General features: G+C 45.9%; 1 protein-coding gene across 1 annotated transcript in view; it reads right to left on the bottom strand.

Annotated features, from left to right (window-relative positions):
• COG4 (component of oligomeric golgi complex 4) overlaps positions 1-16961 on the bottom strand; it is a 32267-nt gene that overhangs the window by 1342 nt on the left and 13964 nt on the right. Inside the window, exons 7-16 of the mRNA XM_075537630.1 lie at positions 14383-14540; positions 13146-13204; positions 11352-11485; positions 9602-9720; positions 8930-9096; positions 8034-8199; positions 2745-2807; positions 1459-1575; positions 877-969; positions 207-290 (exon numbers count right to left, since the gene is read on the bottom strand). Of these exons, the coding sequence (XP_075393745.1) occupies positions 207-290; positions 877-969; positions 1459-1575; positions 2745-2807; positions 8034-8199; positions 8930-9096; positions 9602-9720; positions 11352-11485; positions 13146-13204; positions 14383-14540 (1160 nt within the window). The remainder of the gene's footprint in view (positions 1-206; positions 291-876; positions 970-1458; positions 1576-2744; positions 2808-8033; positions 8200-8929; positions 9097-9601; positions 9721-11351; positions 11486-13145; positions 13205-14382; positions 14541-16961) is intronic.

The raw sequence follows: 16961 nt of genomic DNA, 5'->3' as shown, positions 1-16961 counted from the left end.
AGATGAGACAGTAGCAGGAGTCATTGCTGGATCTCTGCTTCCATGGGTGGGGGGTTCTGGGGGTGAGGGCAGGCACATGAGGCCACTGGGGAGTGTTTCTATAGGCTGAGGCTTGGAGAAGCTTTCAGGATTCCAAGAAGGACTAAGATGAGAAGGGGCAGCTGCTGGCCTGGGCAGAGGCGGGTGGTTCCTAAGGCCCTGCTCACCTTGAATTCTGCCATTTGCTGCTCCAGGTTAAGGATGAACTGTTGTACCCAAGGGTCGTTGGCCTCGTAGTCGTTGAATTCTTCCTATTGTCAGAAACAAGGTGGTGGGTCACAGGGCCCTTGCTCTAAGAAGTACCCTTCACCGTCACCCCTCCAGGCAAACAATGGGGCCTCTCTGCCCAGTAGCTGCTGACAAAGCCAGCTTGGGTCCCTCGGTAGAAACTGCTGCTGCTTCTGGGCCACAGCAGTGGCTCAAACTGTATGGTGGTATTTCACAGTCAACAGAAAGGAAAGCACGAGACTAAGAGAACAGCTTGTACATCTAGGATGAAACCCAAGCCTCCGAGTCAATTTCAACCAATAGCAAGTTTATACAGGGTTTTTAAACTGTACATCTTTAAAGAGGTAGACAGCCTCCTTTTTCCCCTTCAGTGACTGATGGGTTTGAAATTGCTGACGTTGGGATTAAGAGCCTAATATGTAACCCACACTACTACCAGGGGTTCCTGGAGCAAAAATAACCTCAATTAGATGCCTCTCTCTGAAGCCTAGATTGCAGATGCAATCTGGGCAGGGAACTGAACTGAGTGCGAGGGAAGGGAGGGGGTTGGTCTGATCAGAGGCCGGGAAGGGAAAATCCTGGGCTGTTGCTGCCCATGGTCAGGCTGACCTCCTCGATGTTGTGGGAGACGGAGAGGAAGGTGTTGATCCAGGGCTGCACCTGTGGCTTGACTGCTGTGCTGTTGAGCTCGGTCAGGCCTTCCTGCACAAGGACAAGGCAGAGACATGAGACAAGTGCCCGCCCACCCAGTCCCCGCCTCTAACTTCATTCCTTGACTACAGGGCATTCTTGTAGCCTGGAAGACAGCAGAAATTCTGTTCAGAGGAAAGGAAACACTGCCTCTTCCCAGGTCTACACGGATTCTAGGTTGGGGCCAAAGTTGAAGCCCTGGAGTAAGATTTCTGAGATCTGTGGTTGGCAGCACTGTTGGCTAAGGCCCAGCAAAGGGTCTGAGTAACCACGTGGCTCCATTTCCTTTGAGCATCTGTCTTGGCATTGTGGGGGGTCCAGACACTGGCTTGTCAAGCCGATGGGACAAACTGAGTGAGCCTTTATCTCCAAGGAACTCACTCTTAAGTAGCTGGCATGCTGGTCTCTCTCCCTTTTCCCCACGGGTGGAGCTGCCTCAGAGCAACAGGTGGGCGCAGGGCTCCATTAGGAGATATGTCAAGAGAAGAACCTGGGGCTTACCTGTAAGAGATCTCGAAATTTGTTGGACACGGCAGCCAAGTCAGAAAGGCAACTGTCGAACTTGGCCTGGGCCTGCTCCCCTCCGATGCCCTGGCTGAAGAGCCTGGTGCAGTCACTCTAGGGGAGAACACCAGCTCTGAGCAACCCTCAAAGCAGGAGGCCAACCTGCAGCCAGCCCTCTCCTCCAGCCCACTCCCCCAGCCCTCTCCTCCAGAAGCTCAGGGCCTTTTGAGGCAGGAGCCCTGGAGGAGTTTCAGAAAACCTGCATCTGCCCTAGGCCAGTTGCCTGCTTTATAATCTGAGGGGAGGATGTGAATAAGAGACAGACCAGAAAAGTTTTCACAACTTAAGTCAGATATTTTTAGGTTCAAATCCTGGCTCAGTCATGGGTGAGATGGCTGACCTTGGGCAAGTGATTTAGTGTGCCTCAGCTTCATTGTGCCGGCTATAATATGGGAACACAGCCCACACACGACTGAGAATTGAGCAATGTCAGGTGGCTGTGAATAACTTGGTTCCTTCTTTATCGTTCTGGTCTGGCTGACAAAGGGAGATAAGACAGTCGCAATCACAATGCAGGTGTATTTGTGCCAGGCCCTGCTCAGGGCAGGGGAACAGCTTGAAGCTCGCCATGCCTTGGTGGCCAGGAGCTGCCTTTGAAAGTCTGTGCTGTGCTGGTTACAGCAGAGCAGGTGTGTCTGCCCGCAGGGCCCACTTGGACTCGGCCCTACCGTAAGCTCCAGGACTGCTCTCCCAGCCCCCAGCAGGAATCAACTCAATGGTAATTCTCACAACAACCCTATGGGGTGGAGCTCCTTATCCCTATTTTACAAACAAGAAGAAAGTAGAGGCTCAAGATGGTTACAAACTTGCCTAACACTTCACAGCTGGCCATGGTCAAGTGAAGATTAGAGCCTAGAGGTCTCTGATTTCTAAGCCCCAACAGGTCCCAATGGAATCTAGTCTAGTCTGCCTGCTTTTCAGAAGTGATTAGACCAACCATCTTTGAGTGGGGGTCTGGTGAACTTGACTTCATCTTAATCTCTCCAATTTATAGAGGTGGTTTCACTTTTCATAGGTGTCTTCAACTACATTTTTGGTTAGACACGCAAGAAACCCAAGCTTATTTTCTAGAGAACTGATGCTCAGATTGTGAAGGGGCTTGTCCAAGGATTTTCTGGAAGGTTTACTTTGAATTCAGATCTCCAACTTGGGCTGGCTTGAGTTCTTTCCAAATGGGCAGGCCCTCGTGGGTACCTGCAGTGGATAGGTTATTTCTCTCGTACCTCCAGAGTCTTCTTCAGAGTAGAGATGTTTTCACTGCAGATCTCCACATTGTTCAGAGTCACCTGGGAGATGAGGAGAAAAGAACATGACCTGCTGCCCACTCCAATGCCAGGCTTGCTGGCGGCGACACTCCATGCGGCTCGGGCTACCTGGGTTCAGACTCAGGCTAAGGAGAACATACACCACTGTCACCCAGCAGGCTTGGGAGAGTGGTGGCCAGTCTCCTCCTGCTGTGCCTGACACCATGGCAGCAAAGTGACCACAGGTTCAGGCCTTTTTGGTCCACAAGGCTTGAGAGCCTGAGCTCCAATCTCTCAACCCCAGGCCAGTGACACAAAGGTGGCTGTTCCTTCAAGAAAAGCTGCTCAGACACATCCTCCTGACGAGCCCAGAGAGCAAGCATGACTGAGTCCACCTCGCAGAAGTCCGCAAGACACCTCCAAAGGTGCAATGACTCATCAGGGTCAACCCACAAGGGAATCAGCAAATATCCACTGAGCGTCTGCTAGAGCAGCCTATTCTAGACTCTAGGGAGAAGGAAGTGAGCAAAAACAGATAAAATCTACTCCCTCAAAGTATCAGAAGGGAAGTCAGATCGTAAATAACTTTATACATATTAACAATAATTATATAGGATGGTGCTTCAAAAAGTCCATGGAAAATCAGAATTAGAACCTCATGGCATTTTCCCATAAACTTTTTGATGCCCCTTCCTGTGTGCATTAGATGATGTGAAATGTAAATAAGGGAAGGAAAACTTGGTGACAAGGTCCCAAAGGTAGAGTCACAATTGCAAGGCAAGCCTGGACGTGGGCCTAGGGTTCCTTCTGTCATATGGCTCTATATAATTTCAGTACAGAAATGGTTGCTGCTGCTAGGTGCCCGTGAGTTGGTTCCAACTCCTAGCGAGTGGTCCCAGGGAGAACCACACATAACACTCCCCAGCCCTGCACCAGCTATGACTGAGCCCACGGTGCCAGTCACTGTGTCAGCTCACCTTGTAGAAGGAAATGCCAGTCATAAGCAGCAGCATGGGCAAACGTGGCAATGAAGGCACACATTGCTATGGGTACATTGAGGAAATGAAAAACACACTGGACCGAGGCATTCAAGAAAAGCTGCATGGCTAAGTGGAGAGCAAATGCTTTGAAGATGATGAGGGCAATGAAAGTACAGATGTGCTTTACACAATTGATGTACGTATGGACTGTGGTAAGAGTCGTGAGCCCCCGATAAAACGTTGAAAAAGAAAAAGAAAAGCTGCATGGCAGAGCTGGTGACTGAACGTGAAAGGTTGGATCATGGTCCTGAGAGGATGTGAGGGTGTGTCCACTTCACCCCACTGTTCTCTCTAGCCCAGTGTGCCCATTGCTGTTTATTCCACAGTATCTAGAACCAGCCAGAATTACCTTGCTTGCTGCCTGCTTCCATCTCTAGACAGCTCCATGAGCTCTCCCGTGTGTTCTTGACTGCTGTTATTAGGGTACCATAACCAATAGAACTTTCTGGGAGGATAGACACATTCTTGAACACTTAAAATATGATAGATGTGACCGAGGAACTGTATTTTAAATGTAAATTTAAATAGGTACAGTATAGCTACTGGCAACTAAATTGGGCCACTCAGCTCTAGAACCTAAAACAGTGTCTGATATATAGAAGTTCCTCATTTATTCACTGAATAAGTAAATAAATGTGCTCAGGAGAAAGGATATGTTAGCAACCATAGTCTTGGGGACACTTAGTTCAACTGAAATAACATAGTCTACAAAGACATCTGCCATTCTACTTTGGTAAATAGCAACTGAAATCTTTTTTTTTTGTAACTGGAATCTTAAAAGCTTGTGAACATAGACAATGTAGCCAAGAAGAATTACTGAAACCAGAATGAAGGGCAAACATGATAGTGGGACAAGAGGAAAGTAAAAGGAAATTACGAGGAAAGAACTAGGCAAAGGATATTTACAGAGGTCTACATACAGGCATGTACATGTGTAAATCTATAATGACAGGGAAATCTATGCATATATATTTATGTTAAGTATCAAGGTAGCAGACAGACAATGGGCCTCAAGTACTTCCCTCAACACAAGAACAATTTGTTCTAATAACCTGGCATTCCGTGATGCTTAGCTTTCTTTCCAACATGATCCCTGAAGACAAAATGGGTGCATAGCAAATGAGGTGAAGAAAACTGATGGTGCCGGCTATTAAGAGATAAAGCGCTGAGGGAAACACAACAGCAAAAGTAACAGCAAAAATAACATCTCCCTCCGTGGGAAAAAAAAAACACAAAAAAATGTCTGGGGTCTTAAAGGCTTGAAGATAAACAAGCAGCCAACTAGCTGAGAAGCAACAAAAGCCACATGGAAGAAGCACACCAGCCTGTGTGATCATTAGGTGTCAATGGGATCAGGTATCAGGCATCAAATATCCAGAACAAAAAAATCATATCAATGTGAATTAGGGGGATTGCGGAGTACAGACCCAAAGCCCATCTGTAGACAATTGGGCATCCCCTACAGAAGGGTCACAAAGAAGAGACAAGCCAGTCAGGGTGCAGTATAGCACTGATAAAGCATACAACTTTCTTCTAGTTCTTTAATGCGTCCTCCCCCCCACTATCATGATCCCAATTCTACGGTTACAAATCCAGCTGGACTAGAGCATGTGCACAGGTACAGATAAGAGCAGGAAACACAGGGAATCCAAGACAGATAAACCCCTTGGGACCAGTAATGAGAGTGGCGATACCGGGAGGGTAAGGTGTGGGGAGAAAGGGGGAACCGATCACAATGATCTAAGTATAGCCCCCTCCCAGGGGCTATATGAAAAGTGGGTGAAGAGAGACATAGATCAGTGTAAGACATGAAAAAAATAATTTATAAATTACCAAAGGTTCCTGAGGGAGGGGGGAAAAGTGCTGATACCAAGGGCTCAAGTAGAAAGCAAATGTTTTGAGATGATGAGGGCAACAAATGTACAAATGTGCTTGACACAATGGATGGATACATGGATTGTGATAAGAGTTGTACGAGCCCCCAATAAAATGATTTAATTTTTTTTTAAAAAGGAAGAAAATGTTTTGGGGAAAAAGGTTGATGGCAACATATGTACAAGTATCCTTATTATTATTATTCTGTTATTGAATGATGGACACACACACACACACACAGCCAGTTTGTTGCATAGTGCAACAAACTATAAGGTGGAATAAAAAGCACTAAACTTATTAGACCAATTAACTCAAAATGTTCCCTGAAACTGTGACCCTAAATCTAAACCAAGGAACCAAATCACAGCTGTGCAGCTGAATATGCACCTATGTTCACGTGAGCACTGTGGTTTGGGAAGGCTAATCTGGAGGCTGTGGGACTGTGGGGAGGATCACCCTGTCTCTGAGTTGGTGTGTTGGTGGCCTGAATGGAAGGCAGGAGATAGGCAGAGAGGGGACATCCTGTAAGCGGGGAGGTAGCATCTTTTGGATTTCATGGTGGAAGAAGAATCTCAAGACAGTGAGGACTGAGTACTTTTCCTATGAGCATTCAGTACTGAAAAAGCCAGGCTGGTGTTTTGCTTAGGCTGCTCTGTGACCCCCACATCTACAGCATGCTAAAACACAAGCCTGCTGACGTCAGCAGAGTAATAACGAGTGTCAGCACTAGTGAAAGCCACAAAATAAGTATTTGTAAGGCAGGTAAAGGCATCAAGACTAATCTGTCATGAGAGGAAAATGGATTTGGGCTCAAATGGTATCGATTTCAAAGTTTCTCTTGTGTTATAGTCCTTGTAAGTATAGCATGGACGCGCTGAGCTTATTCTGTTGTGAATGACGTGTCAGAACAATGGGGGAATTCACCTCCACAGCCAAAGGTGCCAAAAGATATAAGCCCTGTGCTGGGAGTGATGACAATTTAAGTACATGATGTCAGGAAAACTGGAAACCGATCAGCAAGCGTTTTGTGCCCCGTCCTGGTTGGCCTTATCTTCCAGGCCTCCAGCAACCAAGCTGACTGGCAGGTCCTCACCAAGAGAGATGGAACGACAGAGTTTACACAAGTGGGCCCAGGGAGCTACTGAGGGCTGAGGGCTGTGTGGTCTAGTGATTAAAAAAAGACCATTCGGCAGGAGGCCTTAAACAAAGACCAGGCAAGGAATTCTGGCTTTGAAGTGGTAGATGGCAGGGAGCCTAAGAATCTGAGTGGAAAAGTGCAAAGAACGAAATTAAGTTCTTTTAAGAAATGAAGTAGAAGACAAACGTGAGAACAGTCATCGGTACATGATCACAGGCATGTTGGCAAAGTCCTCGAAGGGCAACATCTTTCAGAGGCAAGTTTCCTGGAGAAGATTCTTTTTGCCACACCTCTATTTTCAGTGACAGGAAGAGAACGAGGTGCCTGAACAGCCTTCCTATGATCAGCTGATAGCCATTAGCATGGTTGGGTTCTAACCCTGAAAGCAAGAGCTCCTAATGCTTTGGTGTTACAGACCCCTGTAAGAATCTGAGAAAAACGAAGGACCTCATTTCCATACACACTTTATATCCAGTCTCAGGGTGTCCAGAGACCCCTGCTGTGGATGATGGCTATGGGATGCTTCCTTCCGACTCTGTGTCCCAGGAGCCACAGGGACCCAGAGCTGAGCCAGTGTGGGGAAAGAGCAGAATGGATCGCCCTCTGGCACTGTTCCAGCCATGCCCGTGATAGTTAGTACATTCCAGGGAGAACATATGAACTTGGGACACATGTTCTTTTTGACTCATCTCAAACTGGTGGTTACTTTGTTGATATCATTTTTCTCCTTTGCCGGCTGTCACACAACTGTGAGACTCACTGCCTCACCACAGCTCTCCTCACGGAGAGCCAAGGGCTGTACCAAGGTTACCTAAGCCGAAGAAGTGGAAAGCCTAAGCTGCGTGCTGCTCGAAAAGCAGCCCAGGTAGGTCGAAGGCATTGGCCACTCATGCTGTGTGGGCTCTCTTGAGAGAAGAGGTCTGGGGATTTGGCCCAGACCTTACAGCGAGTTCACTGGCTAGTGTAGGCCAAGTTTGCTATGCAGCACTGCCTTGAATCGTTGGGCAGTCGTGTCCTGGCTCAGGCAGCTCGAAAATGGGTGTGAAGGCACCAAATGGTCTGTGAACCTTCTAGGAGCTTTCCTGAAAGGCAAATTCCTTCCACATAAGCGCTTGAGTAAACACCTCACACTCCAGGCTGAATCTACTCTGGCTTCGAGGTCAGTTTACCCTCTGAAGTACAGCGACGCGGCTCCCTTCCAGTGGGGCTACCTACCAGGAAGGACAGCTTGGCCTCGTCATTGCTCTCGATGCCTTTCGTGTCAAATTTGCCCTGCTGGAGGCTGCTGTGCATAATGTTCACGGCACTCGTAACTCCACGCTGAATGTCCTGGAAGGTGGTGGCCGGGAAGCCCATCCGCAGTTTGTTACACAGCACATCCCTGGGAGTAGAATGGCATTTGGGGTCAGGCCTGACAGCATTCAAGCTGGCTTCCCGAACTGCAGGCCCTATGTGGCCACTAGCTGAGCCAGCAGTAGGAAGTACTCTTGTGGAGGAATAAGCAATTCTAGAGAGCAGTGTTGGAGCCCTTCAGGAGCCAGGCTAGGAGAGCGAGCCATAAGCCTCCAGGACCAGATGTGGCAAAAGCACATAGAGGAGGGCAGCCTAGCTTCATACCCTGAGAGACTTTCAGGTACCACCACTGAGCAAAAACAAGCTCGGGAAGAGGAGGTCCATGTCAGACCTGAGGAGACAGGTTTTGAGTTAGTCACTTAGGACTCTATTCTTTATTCTACCATTTTTGAGGTGCATGACCTTTGAGAAGTGGTGGAGGAGGACAAAGTGAAGGCGCGGATGGACAGATTGGCTAGCTGGCAGCATTGGTAACTATGACTGCTACTATTACTATTGCCTCTGGCTGAGCTACCTATTCATTCTCTTTCCTAGGCTGAAGGCCAACATCCCTTCTCCAATCCAGCTCAAGGACCAGAGATGTGACTCAGAAGACATCTATCTGACTGGGGCAATTTCCCAGAGCCAGGATGTTGTGCTACGGACAGGAAGCTTTGCCCAGTATAAAACTGAGCTAGATTCAGAGGGAGAGGGAAGAAACGTGCCTCAGGAATCATACTAGACTTCCAGCCTCCCACCATGGAGAGAGTCAAGCTTACCTGAAGTCCGACTCTAGCTCTGTGGTGGCGAGGTTGATCATGGCACAGAGGCAGTCAATGCTGGAACTGGACAGAGCCCTTCCAATGCACTTCTTAACAATGTAGAAGACGTCATCCACCATGCTGGATGTCAGCTGGCCCTTCTCATAGGAGTCCAGAGCCACCGCCTACTCAAAAGGCAGAGCACCCAGTGAGGACCTGTGTTCTAAGATCATTCTGTTTACACGCTCCCTGGCTGTTCCCTCTTTTAAGCCTTCTCCTGATTTTGGCCCGAACATGGTTTATTCTGATCACAGCTTGGAGTGGATCTTCCTTGCCAAAATAGCTCATGTCTCTACTGATTACTATTAGGAAACTGGGTATTAAAGGCCTATGTCTTGGGGGCCTGCAATCTGAGTCCATAAGACATCAGGGGACTCCTTTCTTTGTGAAGGCTCCTCCCTTAAGGAGGTAGTGAGCACAGACTCCCTGAGGAGTGGAGGTGTGTTCTGTGCTCTACGAGAAAGAAATCCCAACTGGATACACAAAGAGAATGACAATGCCAAAGATGCTTTCCAACTCTTAACAAGACTCTCAGAGCAGGGCCGAGACCGGATATGCCTTAGTCATTTCCTTGACAGTCTTCTTGGGCAGGAAGCCCCACTTCTAAGGTAGTGTTGCCCCCTGTCCTACCTTGTTGACAGTCTCCCTCATGAAGTACTCCTCCATGGTAATATACAAGCCAATTAGCTCCTGCATGGTACAGCTCAAGAGGCAGTTATTGAGGAGTTTGTCCAGAGACTTCTGATGCTCTACGGGATAGTCAAGAAAGGAAGACTCACTCTTCTTCAAAGCAACTTATTTTCAAACTCCTTTGTCATCTGTTTCATATATGCACATAATTCACATAGTTTTCATAGGACACGCATAATTTTGTATTCTGCTTTTAAAATGTACATTATAAATATTTTCCATTTTCTATATAGCTTACAAATTATTTTTTTCTTCCTAGGCTGCTTATTTATAATGGCCGTGTGATATTTTATCAGATAGATAATACTTAAAACTCTTTAGACATTTAGTTTTCCAAATAACTTGCCATTTTTGGAAATTTTTATACAAGTGACTTTTTACTTCTTTTCTATTATATCCTTAAAAGTCATTAATGGGAGAAAATGCTTTGAAAATGATGGCAACATATGTATAAATGTGCTTGACACAATGGATGAAAGTATGGATTGAGATAAGAGATGTAAGAGCCTCCAATAAAAGTATTTAATTAAAAAAGTCATTAGTGGGAGTTGAAAGATAAGCAGAGACTGTAATCTGTTGTGTCTGGAGCATTTCACTCTGTAATTAGTGCTGTCCCATAGCGCTTTAAATAAGGGTGGGAATGTTTCATGTTGAGAACAGTGTTGTCTAATACGGCGCTGGTAGCCATTAGGGAGTACTTGAAATGTGGCTAATGGGCTGAGGACCAAGTGATAGTGGTTACTGAGTTTTCATTGATTTCGTGGTCACGCGTGGCTGGTGGCTACTGCACTGGGCAGCCCAGCTCTGAACAGTGAAGGTCATTCTGAATGCAATGAGCACCAGCTCCAGCGGAGCAGGTATCCTTTACACACGAACTCACGGCAGCACCACCTGGGGCAGGCAAGTACTTAGGCTGTGCGCTCTAAGCCTCGAAGAATACCATAGAGACTGTGGTGGTACTGAGCTCCCAGTTCAAGCAGTCCTGCATATGTCTCCCTGGCATGAGTTAGATGACCTTAGAAACCCGAAGAGGTACTGTATATGTGAAATTAGGCAGGGCAGACATATCCCCTTTCACCCTCAATATCACTTATCTCTTCACAATTGGGGTTGGAGGAAACAGAAGACTGGGGGAGGAGGTAAACGACTTTATTTTTTTCAAACTGTAATGAAACATAAATTATGCAATCAAGTTCACCTACTTTATGTGTTGAACTAATTAAGTTTCAGTAACGTTGGAGAGCTGTACAATCATGGCACAGTCCAGCTTTCTGTATGCCCACCACTCCAGGAGCTTCCCTACATGCACCTGCAGTCAAGTATCCCAGTGGGGACTGTTGAAATGAGTCACTGATTTATTTACTGAGTGCACACCCCACCTATGCAATCAACAAAACGACATCAGGGCTGGCAAACAGGCACGGGGTGGAAGGGAAAGCAAAAAGAGCAAAGACGATCATTCAACAGTTCTAGGCACCCATCTTCCCCGTCTGTAAAGTAACAAAAGGATATTCAAGACCATCTGATTGTAACATGCAGTCAGCCTGGGCTTCCTCCTGGGGTCATTTGCCCACAGACCCCTAGAGGATAACAAGTCCCGATCTCCTTCTAAGAGACCTGTGGCTTCCCCACAGAAAAAGAGAGAACTCCACAGCCCAGTCCTCTCGGGGACACAGGGAACTCAACTTACCTTGCTTTACGTCTTCTGAGGCCATGGAGTCCCCCACCTCAAAATCCGAGCTGATCCTCTTCCGGAGGAAGCGCAGGTACAGCTCACTGCGTGCGTTCATCAGGGTAACCTCGGTCAGGATGGGGTCCAGTTCCCTGGGACACCAGCAGCAGGAGTTAAGCCAGGGCTCACATGGCAGAGGCACCTTGAGTGCTGAGGCAGAAGAGCCATGATTTTGCAGCCTGCAAACAGTGCTCCCCAGTTTCTCCTGTGCACAGCACAGCTTGTGAGAACAGAGTGCAGATTCGGATTCCCCTCATCAGGGGTGGGCCTGAGATTGCTAATACTCAAGACATTCCTCACAAATTCTCAGGTGGTGCCCATACTAGTCCCCCCCACAGGTTTAGTGGCAAGTTTCTAGGATTCATTCAGAATTGTCAGTTAAACTGGACAAGAACTCTCAGAACCAGCATTTGCATTTTTTTTGGAATCTTACAAACATAGCTGTGGGGCCCTGGACAATCCCTTTTCTCAACAACCCAATGAAGGGGTTGGGTGGATGAGCTCTAGGGACTTATTCCAGTCTTAAAGCCCTGCCTGCTGAGAAGGATGAGGGCAATGAATGTACAGATGTGCTTTACAAAATTGATGGATGGATGGATTGTGCTAAGATTTGTATGAGCCCCTAATAAAATGATTTTAAAAAAGAAGCAAGAGCAAAAAAAGGCTACTGCCTAAATATAATAGATTTTATTTACTTTTTAATAGTAGATTTTTAAAATGGGGGAAAAAAATCCTGCTTGCTGTTCACAAGGGAAGAACAACCACTGGCCCTTACGCTCCTGCCACCCACACAGTAACTCCAATGGACCAGAGACGTAACACGAAACTCAAAATTGCAAACCTTCTAAAAGAAAACATAAGGAAAATGTATTTGCAACCTCTGAATAAGCAGAGAGAGTCCTGTGAACACAAAAAGCATAAGCCATAAGAGAAAAAACTGATTAACGACTCCAGTAATTGAAAGGCTTCTGCTCTGCAATATCAGTTCTCTAAACGGATCTGAAACTTCATGTGGCGATCAAGGGACTTGGAACAGTCAAGCGTGTGAAACACTCACACTTCCGGACTCGACTTTGCTCGATCTCCTCCGCGAGAGGTAACTACCATTCTCCCCAAAGTTTAAGCTTTTCCTTTCTTACATTAAGAATAACATATAAGACAGTTCAAACATTGTAAAAATGTGTTTATTCTGAGTAATTTATGTGCCAGATATTAGTCCTTGTTAGCAAACCATTTAATCGATTTCCTTTAATAACAGGTATCTGAGCGGGAGGGAGAGAAAGAAGAGAGGCAATCGGCGGCTTCAGAAGTATTGATCTCTTTCTTAAATAGTTGGTTAGCCCAGGGACTGTTTTATTCTTATTTGCAAGTTGCATGTGGTGGTTAGGTGGCACTGTGTCAGTTCTGACCTAAACTCAGAGCAACCCTGTGTGTCAGAATGAAACGCTGCCTGGCCTGGCACCACGCTCAGTTATTGCTTTGTCTGAGCCCATGGCTGCAGTCACGGTGTCAGTCCATCTCACTGAGGATCTCCCTCTTTGTTGCTGACCCTCTATTTTACCAAGCAGGACATCCTTCTCCAGGGACTGGTGCAGGGACCACCAATGTATTATATATATAACTTTGCAAGCATAATAAAAAGAAGCATAATCAACAAAATACTTTTAAAAGCACAGACGACAATGTAATCAAAGAAGCTTTAACTCATACATTACCAACTCAAACTCCTAAAAGATGAAGCAGGATTCTTACCTTGGTTCAATTTTCTCTGTTACAGAATTTCTCATCATGTTGTTTTGGACATGCCGGAACTGCAATATAGCAAAGAAATGAGAATGCTGTCTCCCACTCCCCTGTGCCTGCCTCTTGCATTCCAAACTGGCATACACGAACATTTAGGCTTAATGTGTTTGTCCAGCTTCTCTTTCCTACAAGTCAAAGGCGGACCTTCAAGATGACTGGCCAACCATTTACTTTGGTTTAGATGCCAATGCTCCTCTCCCTTCTGCACTTAGAAGTGACAGACTGCTGTATAGTGTCTGTCCTAGGCTAGAGATCTAGAAATAAAACTGATGTAGGTACTTCTATTCCTGTTCTCACTTTCCTTGGAGAAATGGGGAAACTGAGTTCTAAGAAAGCAAACATTATTATTTCAAAGCACTTAAGTAGAGGGAAATTTGAGACAATTAAAAAAAATGAAACAGAAACACACCAGCTGCCTTGAACCCAATTTTGACTCATGGCAATCCAGTGTCAGAGTAGATCTGTCCTCTACAAGGTTTGTAGTGGCTGGCTTTTTGGCCTATCAAGTTTTTACTTCTGGAAAACTCCTTGGTAGTGAAGCTCATTGACCACTGGAGTCAAACAAGAGCCCCTTAGCCAAATTTCTTGACATGTAAGAGGACGTGAGTAAATAAGATTCTTCAGGGATAAACAATGTGTTCCTTTCACGAAGCCCTTCCTACATCCCTATTAATCTTATCCCGAGGCCATTAGCAGCTCATCAGCACCTTACGGCCAAAGTGTCTTGGTAAAAGGCAAAATGCAGGCCAATTTAATTTTATAAATCATTTCTCTCGCTTCTGCACCTTTTAATACTTAAAATATTTCAGTTTAATCTGTTAATAACACTGACTAATTTACATATAACCTCCTCCCTGGGGGACGGACAGCAGAGAAGTGGGTGAAGGGAGATGTTGGATGGTGTAAGATATGACAAAATAATTATAATTTATAAATTATCAAGGCTTCATGGGGGAGGGAGGAGAAGGGAGGGATGGGGAAAATGAGGAGCTGATACTAAGGGCTCAAGTAGAAAGCAAATGTTTTGAGAATGATGAGGGCAACAAATGTACAAAAGTGCTTGACACAATGGATGTGTGGATTGTGATGAGTTGTACAAGCCCCCAATAAAATGATTTAATTGTTACAAAAATAATAATAACCACGCTGACTAAAGCTGCTTCCAAAGCCTGCTTCCCCTGCTCACCTGCTGGTGGTAGTCCCTCTGCTTGATGAACTTGTCTACCACCTTCTCCACCTGACTGTCACATTCCACCTGCAGATACTTGATCAGGGTGTAGAGCCTCCCTGGCCCATAGTAGGTCTCCACTATTGGTTGGTGGGTCTCCACAATGCGGGCAATTCCTAGGGAGGAGAAAACAAAGGGCTGGATTCCAAATATCCTTCTCATAAAATAAAGTCTATTCTTTTATACATGACGAACCCAGAATTAACCTTTTCTTAGCTGTTTTACCTTCTGGAAAACAAAAAAACCCAAAAACCAAATACTAAATTTGGGGATTTGCTAAGCAGATTTATTTGTTAAACACAGCTTAACTGATACTGGTTATTGATACTGAAAAGCTATCCTGATACTGGTTTCTTCAGGCTCTTTTCAGCAACTGCTTGTTGGGTGAAATTTACCCCTAGAGTTGGTCTTTAGAGCTCAGTTACGAGTTGCTGACCGTTGATTTAAACTCATGGCAATGCCACAAGGGAAAGAGTGGAACTGTGTCCTGAAATTTTTTTCCTATTAAAAAATTTTATTTCGTTATTACTGAGAACATATACAGTAAGACACGCCAGTTCAGCAGGTTCCACATGGGCAACTGAGTGACACTGAATCCATTCTTTGAGTACTTTCTCCTTCTTCAATGTGAGCTCACTGGCCCTTCAGGTTCCTGTTGGATCTTTCCAGGTGCTCTTGTCACTTTCACGCCATACAGATTATTCTTAAAACAGTGTGATGCTCAGGAGCCGATACCAAGGGCTCCAATAGAAAGAAAATGTTGTGAAAAGGATGATGGCAACATATGTACAATGTGCCTGACACAGTGGACGGATGGACTGTGATGAGCGCTGAGAGCTCCTACTAAAATGAAATAAACAAAAGGACAGTGCTCAAGGCAGACATGAAGCTGTTTGGTTTAAGATGACTTTAGGGTTTAAAGCAGGGTCCTCAAACTTTTTAAACAGGGGGTCAGCTCACTGTCCCTCAGACCCGTTGGAGGGCCGGACTACAGTTAAAAAAAAACAAACTATGAACAAATTCCTATGCACACTGCACAGATCTTATTTTGAAGTAAGAAAACAAACAGGACAAAAACACTCGGCGGGCTGCATGTGGCCCACGGGCAGTAGTTTGAGGACGCCTGGTTTAAAGCTCAGCTTTAAGGAGATAGCCCTAGAGCAGTGGTTCTCATCCTGTGGGTTGTGACCCCTTTGGGGGTCGAACAACCCTTTCACAGGGGTTGCCAATTTGTAACAGTAGCAAAATGACAGTGATGAAGTAGCAATGGAAATAATGTTATGGTTAGGGGGGTGTCCCCACCACATGAGGAACTGTATGAAAGGGTCGCGGCATGAGGAAGGTTGAGGACCACTGCGCTAGAGGTTTATTCACTTTCCATGGCTCCAGAAAGTCTAAAGTCCGTAAGAGTATTAAACCCTGCTCTGCATTTTCTTCTTTTTGGTCAGGATTCTTTTATGGAATCTGCTCAAAATGTTCAGTTACGGTAGGCAGGCGCCATCTAGTACTTCTGGTCTCATAGCAAAGGAAGTAGTTGTTTGTGGAGGCCCTCAGCCTCCCATTCCAGATCCTCCCAATCCTATTGCTCCTTCTGCCGCTGTTGCTCAGAGGACGAGAGACTAACTGCTCCAAGGCTTGAAGACTCAAGGAACTACACAATGCAGAAACATGTTATCAGACTGACGTATTAGGATGGCCCATGATACCATGACCCTAACCTCCAAGGAACCAGACCCTAGGAGGTGTTTGGTTGTACCCAAGCAGCCTCAGCAATTACGCTTTTTTTAACTCTTATTTTTTGTAAATATATCACACATTTGCAAATTAACCTTTTTACAGTGTATAATTTATTAGCAGCATTAAAAATATGATGACAATATACAAAAAAGTATACAAAATAAACAGTGTCAGAGGTGGTGGGAACACTGCCAGGGAGGGCAGTTGGACCTTTGGCAGAGGAAGGTGGCAGTGGGCAGTGGTTGAGGAACTTATCTCATGGCCTGGTCACCAGTGGTGGTTGGTCCTCTAGTACCAACCCAGCCCCCCTTCTCTTCCCCTAGTTGCCCAGGGCATACCCCAAGAGCACATTGACAAGGGAGGGTATAGTAGGGGCTCACTGGGCACAGCCATTTCCTTCTCTAATCACATCTTCTCTGGGTGCTCATTAGCAGGGTAGCCCCAAGTCTGTATTAGAGGGGCTGCAAGCCAGAGACCTTTTTTTTCCAACCTCAAAACCCCTTTTTTGTTTGTTTAAAAATTTACATATTGTTTTATTAGGAGCGCATCCAACTCTTATCACAATCCATACGTACAGCAATTGTGTAAAGCACATTTGTACATTCACTGCCCTCATCATGCTCAAAACATTTGCTCTCCACCTAAGCCCCTGGTATCAGCTCATTTTTCCTCTCCCCCCCCCCTGCTCCCCACTCCCTCAGAAACCCTTATTTATAAATTATTATTTTTTCTTATCTTCCCTGTCTGACAACTCCTTTAACCCACTTTTCTGTTGTCCATCCCCCAGGGAGGAGGTCACA

Source organism: Tenrec ecaudatus, chromosome 18, assembly GCF_050624435.1.
Source record: "Tenrec ecaudatus isolate mTenEca1 chromosome 18, mTenEca1.hap1, whole genome shotgun sequence".
NCBI classification, from domain to species: domain Eukaryota; kingdom Metazoa; phylum Chordata; class Mammalia; order Afrosoricida; family Tenrecidae; genus Tenrec; species Tenrec ecaudatus.
This window is presented reverse-complemented; position numbering and strand designations above follow the sequence as displayed.